Consider the following 7145-nt stretch of genomic DNA (forward strand, 5'->3'; position numbering starts at 1 on the left):
TTTTCCAAGCCCCTGGGATTTTTTTTTTTTTTTTGTACACTGGTTCAAAGGTCAGCACTTTGACTGCATTCTGAACCCGGCACTGAAAGGCACATATCTGATACCCTGTACAAGAACTGCTGTGGATGCTGCAGTGCGAATGGGCAACAGAAGTGGATCCCATTTTCATGGATCCTGGGAATCAGATTGGGAGAAGGGAAGAAAAGGATAATAAGAGATTTTACCTGCTTCTGTTCATACACTAGGTGAGGGGTTTCTAAACTTCCTCCCACAGTCAAACAGCTTTTAAAAGGCTGTGCAAAATTTAAAACTGCTGGTAAGAGCTGCATAATAAAGGTTAAATGAAAAAACTGTTTTACACCCTACACCTTCTCCTTTCTTCCTGTTTTATTGCTGATGAGCTGGGACAAGTGAAGGAGTGACTATTCCCCAAAAAAGGAAGGGAGGAAGAAAAAAATTGATTTGAGAGAAAAAAATGGAACAAAAGAAAACAAAAAACCCGAAGAAATTCCAATCCTTCACATGACAGAATTAAAAGCTGCCTGACTGGGAACACCAAAAAGCTAATCTGTCCCAGAATTGCCCATCAGACTTTTACTACACTGTTTAAAAAAAAAAAAAAAAAAAGTGTTAGTGGGTTCCCTTTTTACTGGAAAGACCAAGAATACAAAAAAAGGAAGTATTGGGGAATGTTTGACACCATTTTATTCATCTTCAACTGCAGTGGAAAAATATAACCTTTTACAAGTGCCGTCTTGTGTAAGCTCAAGTCAGTATATATATATTTATATAAATTTCTCTTTTTTCCTTTTTTGTTTTTGAAGTGCAGCAAGAGACCAATACCACATTAAAATTCGATCAAATAAAGAGCACAAAAGGCCAAGCAGTTTCCAAATGGCATTTTATCAGATTGTTTGAACATTGAATTTATCCTCATTTTGCAATCCAAAATATTACCTGAAGGTTTACTTTATTGTTTTTCAACTCTTTGGCACAATTTTGTGGGTGTTCGGGCTGCTACAGTACAAGTCAGGAGAGATCTTTCCCTTTGCGTTCTCATTGCCAATTCTGAGCACTTTGTGTTTGTGTGTAAGTCTGAAATCTTGTTTGACAATTTGTTTCTATTCCCTCTAACGCAAGAGTTTTCCCCCCCATTTCTACATTCACAGTTGAACAATATTAAGGAAGGAAAGGCGCTTTGATGAAACAAGATCATGAAAAGCGTCACTCTGAATGGGAGGCTCTGAACATTCGTCAGTGTTTCCCTAAAATAAAAAGCCCTAAAGAGCGACTTTCCTTTTATTTTTTCCTCTTTTCTTTTTACATCTCTTAGGCTGCATCAGTAGACTGAACTTCGGTTAGTTTATGAAATGCAACAGCTAACCCTTTTTGGGAAAAGATAAACTGCAATGACTTTGAAGTTGAGAATGTGGATACCGCCTCATTCACACACACTCACTCTTAGACTGAAAATCCTTCACCCCTCCTTTAACCCAGGGTGCACTGATAGCGTTGTGTGGCAAGTTACAGAAGGCGGGCCAGAGACCCAGACTCCAGCTCTCTTCAGCAGCAAAAGCCAGACCTCAAACAAAGAGCACCACAGTTGAACCTAGTTTCTTCTCTTCCAAACTAGTTATTCCGCTCCGCACTGGCCCAAAGACAGAAAAGCTAGTCCTAGTCTCTGTCGGAAGAGACTGCTTATTTCAAACAGCTTAGTCATTCCCTCTTCCTCAAGGCAGACGACGTCAGGTTTTTTGTGTTTGTTTTTTTTTGTTTTTTTGTTTTTTTAACGCAAGTCAGTGCTCAGCTCACTAACAGCGCTGCTGCTGTTACTGTGGCGGGATTTTCAATGTGGTGTGTTTCACGTCTCACTCACTCATCCTCTCATTCCCAAACATTCAGCATCCGTGCACGCTCCTTATTTCCGGGTTTTTTTCAAAAGATTGGAGATTTCCAGTGGGGGTCTCAGGTGTCATCCCAATGGTAACAGATCTGTAATCAGAGGTGGGGGAGGGGGACAGTCATAAAAAAACCAAGACCCGCTATAGGAGCCAAAATAGGATTATTTACAATCAAAGGAAATAGGCACATCACAACACTGAAAAAAGGCCTAGAGTTCAATGAATTAAAAGGTGCACATCCGACCAGAAGTAAGTGGCTTTTCCCAAATGCTACATTCCCTGTACTTTTCCATGATTTAAAAGAAATAGGAAGCAGAGCTGGAAGTGATCTCAGAAGTCATCTAATCCAACCCCCTTCTCAAAGCATGATCATTCCCATCTAACCCATCCTAGACAAGTGTCTAACCTATCCTTAAACACTTTGCCAACAACCCTTACACATACCACACAATGACCTAAACTTCAACACCACCTTAGCTTGCTACAGGTAAAGCAGGGGGATAAGGGCACTGCCAATGTCCTGCCACTGCAAGGATAGGAAGTAGTTAGAACACCCAGAAGAGGTCCAAGGAAAAGGACAATAACTATAGGAGGAAGGCAAAAACCCTCACAAACCCATGCCAATCCAACTGAGGTAAAATTCCTTCCTGATCCCAGACATAAAGATCAGTCAGACCCTGACCAGAGGAGCAACACCTTCTAGGCAGGAACCTCTGGGTTCTTTAGTCCTAGCAGAAGCATTGGCACATGCTAGTCAAATTCCCGGCCTTGGGACAGAAGCTATGGGTGTTAGCTGCAGCCAACTTGTTCTGGGGACAGATGTTTATTAGACAAACTAGATTTGGAATGTGTGTCGCTAAGTGTAATATAATTTCCTTTACCAACAAGCAGAGATAGTGTTAAAAAACTAAAATGCACCTAAAAAGATCCAGGGAAAGCAAGAGAGAACTCACTAGCAAGCTACAGCTGCTTCACGAGCAAGGATTTGATTCTATTGTGGAGAAGACCTCTAGTCCAAACTTGTGGAGTGAAGGCCAAAAAACTATTGTGTTAGCTCAATTTACCAAGATCCCAAGCAGCAGAAGATAGGACTACTTGGAAGAAGTATGATAGGAAATTGTTTTCTAGCTAAGGGCTTTTGTGAAGAGTCTCCTTACCAAGCTTGATTCTTCAGTTTTCGCAGTTCTTTAGTCGCCCAGGTAGCGAGGGTTTTTGTTTTATTCGTCTTGGATCTTCTTCCTTCAGTTAGCAGTTCATGTATCATGGGTCTAGCTTCTACTAATTTCAGTACATCTTTCCCAAATGCTGTACACAAGTCCCTGGAGGGGAAACAGTGGAGAGTAAATGGGCTTCGAGGCTTACCAAATGCCACAAACAGATATGCCAGTGACAGTTTGAACAGCTCTTGCTAGCAACAAGAAAAGAGTGAATCACACAATCAAATACCCTTTTTAAAATGTTGCATATGGTCACCAGTTTTAGCATGAAGAGCAGAACAGTTGTATTGGCTGCAAACATGCATGTGTCCTGTCCAAAGAATGTTGTCCCTGAAAGTTCCATCCTGCTTCCAAAGTCAACAGCAAAAAGGACATTAACTGGCTGAATCCAGCTTTAGCAATTCCTCAATTACACAAGGCACCAGAGAATTTCACTTTTGACTCATCTGTGAATGCAACTTTGTATACAGGCACACGCAGTTTGCACTTGCCTTCATGGAACCAGAATGAAGCTGGTCACCAGTTCTGTGGTCAGGGACCACCATTCACCATGTATATCAATTCAACTTTGCTTCTAAATTGAAGTCTATAGGGCCAGCAGTTTAGACAAGTGTAAAAATGACAAAGCTTATTGTACCATAAATAAGAGTCTGTGCAAGATGCTTATCTTCAAGTTAAAGGACCCAGATGCTTACCCTATCAGCCCAGCAGCACAAGCTACTACTCCGTCTGTGTGATCCTCATCTCCAGCAATGTGGTCAATGAAAGAAAGAATAAATTCTACTCTGGGCTGCACCAGCATGACGTCCGCTGCAAGGCAACAACTGGCTTAGTATAGCAGGCTTAAAACATGGCCCACCTCTAGAGAGTAGCTAACCCATCAAACCACTTTTGATATAACAGTTTCCACTCTGCTCACACACCAGACTGCAGTGCTATAGGAGCTTCCTGAATTCAGGAGGAAAGGCTTGATGTTAGTCCAGTCCCCTTTATCCAAAGGTGGGGATTCTTGTTTTGTTTTTTCCCCTTAGCAGCTGTGAACTGATTAGCACTGTTGATCCCATTTGCATGCAATTTCTATTAAAGCCTCGGGAGCAGCTACTAATGAAGGAACTGATTTAAGCATATCTCCTACCCCACTTCCAATTTCAGATCAGCAACCGTTTCCATTGCACAACAGGGAATACTCACGGTGCACATTTTCTTGGTCTCCCTTCAGTCCCTGAATGATGCCAGTGTAAGCTTCCAGACAGCCCTCCCTTAGCTCATTCAGGTAGTCTACCATATCATAGTCAGACTAAATGAGAAACAAGAGAACATGCTTCTGTAAGGACCACCAGAAAGCCGCTGAGGCACGTACCCATTTCAGGGTTTATGAGAAGGATCTGCATGTGCTGCTGGCTTACCTTATCAACCTGGGCTTGGGAGGCCTGCTGCAAGGTGTTCAACACAACATCTAGGTATTTTTTAAACTCTCCACCAATGGCAAGGGCAATATCACCAAACACAGAAAGAATCTGAGGCTTTACAGACCTATGAACATTCTCGTTCTGAAAGTGGGAAGAAAAGATCAGATCCTGTTAGCTGGACACTGGAAGTAAGGACAGGCTAGTGAATTAGAGTAAAATACCAGAAACTGAAATCCACCCCCCACCCACCCCCACTTTTCCAAATGGATTCTCTTCAAATGGTCATGCTTACTAACTATTACTCTTGTATCTTCAGGTAAGAGGCCTCTAACTCCTCTGCTTCCCTATCTTATTTACTTTGCAAGAGCCAAGTTTGTCTAGCTAGTTATTGGTAGGTTATGCCCTTACCCCCAAGTTCTCTAAGAGCAGCTGCATAACCTCATCGCAGAAAGGCAAGATGTTGGACTGCAGGGCTCTACATAAGTCTCCAACTAGGCCCACTGCAGCCAGACAAACCTGAAAAGAGAACAGCAAATTATACACCCACCCAGAATGAGTCAGTGCTCCCCACACTGACTGCCCTTACAGCTTTAGCTTATTAAAAACACTAAATAATGGTACCAAGACAGACAGTAACTAAGAAAGCCACTAAGAATAATGACCCTTACCCGCAACTGCTGATAGGAGTCAAGGCTTTGTTAACCATTTGAAATGGTAAGCTATAGAAAGAAAATCTGAACAAGTTTCCCCAACTGAGAGAGGCAGTGTTTCAGATACCAACTAGTGACAGGTGACCTTTTTTTATTTTAAGAGAACGGCCATCAAATTTAGCGGCCAGGTGTTCCAAGTACCAGCCCCAGGGTAAATTCCATTAGACCTGCACATCTAATGGAAATTCACTGCCAATAGTAATCTCTCTCCTGATCAGCGTCAACAAAAAGTGGCCAATGTAGGACCTCAAGTGTCCAGCTGATGACAGTCTTCTGTGGGCAATTTACAATAGAGGAGAGTCTAACTTCATTTATGAGCGCAGCCATTAATTACAGAGAATTTACAGAGCTGATTTCAGTTTCATTACTGACTGCTCTCAAAAAGATGTCATCCTATTGAACATATATACAAGAGGCTGCAAAGACTTTCAGCTTTGGGTCCTACCTGGTATTCTGCATAGTTCTTCAGTCCAATGCCCAGGAAAGGTTTGAAGGCATCCATGTACTTCAGAAACTCTCCACCTAAAACTGTATGTACAGACACAAAAAAAAAAGCAAAATCCATTCCAATTAGGTCAAGAGAGACCTACAGAGACCAGTAACATGTTTGCCAGAGTAAATCAGGAGACCTACCAGTCAGTCATACCACTCAAGAGCTTGTACATTCAATAGAAGAATTGAGTAATAAAAGACATTTGTTTGGAGAAAAAGGAAAGTCTAAGATACCATCAGAGACAGTTCTTTGAAAATAAGGAATAGCTCTAAGGGTTGTTCAGGGTTCATCTAGCAATTGGCATCATGGCAAAAATGCACAGCCCCCCTACCCCCAAAAGATCAAAATCAAAATCCTGACTCATTATGAGCAGCTCTCCACCCAGTAGTCTGCACTCAGGGGAAGGGGCAGCATTACACCCCAGCCATTGAAAAGCAGGATTTATCAAGTTGATCCAAATTTTTTCTTCTGATTAAGGCCATAGTAAAGTCTCCCCTTTGGGGACAGCTGACTAGCCAAGGCATTTCAGCTTTGGAGACTCCCCCTTTACTGCTTGTTCTTCCAATAGTGAGTGCTTCTTGGGATGATCAGATTTAAATTTATTTGAAGGAAAAGGTTTATTTTTTTACAACATAATTTCACCACTCTTTCCTGCAGCTCAGTGCAAATTGGTTCATAACCTTACAAATTTCTGTGAAGGATGAGAATTGTTTGGCCCACTACTGTTCATTCACAAGCCAGATGCTGCCTGGATCATAAACAGCTGCTCAGTAGTAAACCTAGCCACAGTCAATCAGATTCTACTCAAAGGAAACCAAGCACCAAGTGTGGTTATAAATCTTCCCTATCCCATTAGGAGGGGCCTGTCCAAGTCATTGACCTGTTCCAAGTAATAGTTCCTTAAGCCTGATGTCAGAAGTGGCTACTCCAGACAGCTGAAATTAAACTTCTCTGCTTCTCAGACGTGTTCTTGGAGCAATTAGACATGTGCTTTGCACTAGAAATGGATCTAGTCCCCCAGAGAGCAGCCCCTCAACAAACTAGTTGTGATAATGGCCTCAGAAACCTGAAGGAAAATAAGCCTTTTGCAGGCTGCTGTCTCTCAAGAACCATTTCCAACTCATGCACAGCCTTTAATGGAGATTAATGTTGTTTTTAAAAAAAACAGTGAAATCATATGGATTCCTAACAATCCAACTTATATCAAATACTGCATGTTTGGATAGTACAATACATTGCTCAAGTTTGATATCATACCACAGCAACAGCACTCAAAACAGGAAATTGCAATGAGGCTCACAGCGCCTGGAATGCTGCAACCCTGATTTCAGAATGAATCAGATTGTAAAGGGGAGGGGAGAGGAACCCATGTTCAATCTTCACCACCACACAATTAAAAAAAAAAAAAAAAAAAA

At 41.8% G+C, this 7145-nt stretch overlaps 1 protein-coding gene across 2 annotated transcripts in view; it reads right to left on the reverse strand.

The window, feature by feature from the left end:
• The window catches only part of KPNB1 (karyopherin subunit beta 1), a 41177-nt gene that overhangs the window by 7457 nt on the left and 26575 nt on the right, over positions 1 to 7145 (reverse strand). The window contains exons 13-19 of one of the 2 annotated variants that reach the window (XM_019523693.1): positions 5683 to 5765; positions 4936 to 5043; positions 4525 to 4668; positions 4310 to 4415; positions 3814 to 3928; positions 3059 to 3220; positions 19 to 1992 (exon numbers count right to left, since the gene is read on the reverse strand). In XM_019523693.1, coding sequence (XP_019379238.1) covers position 1992; positions 3059 to 3220; positions 3814 to 3928; positions 4310 to 4415; positions 4525 to 4668; positions 4936 to 5043; positions 5683 to 5765 — 719 coding nt within the window. In that variant the 3' untranslated portion in view covers positions 19 to 1991. Of the gene's footprint in view, positions 1 to 18; positions 1993 to 3058; positions 3221 to 3813; positions 3929 to 4309; positions 4416 to 4524; positions 4669 to 4935; positions 5044 to 5682; positions 5766 to 7145 lie in introns of those variants that run through there. The other variant, XM_019523694.1, reaches the window with a different exon arrangement.

This window comes from Gavialis gangeticus, unplaced genomic scaffold (genome assembly GCF_001723915.1).
Source record: "Gavialis gangeticus isolate Ggan-Ray unplaced genomic scaffold, GavGan_comp1, whole genome shotgun sequence".
Taxonomy (NCBI): domain Eukaryota; kingdom Metazoa; phylum Chordata; order Crocodylia; family Gavialidae; genus Gavialis; species Gavialis gangeticus.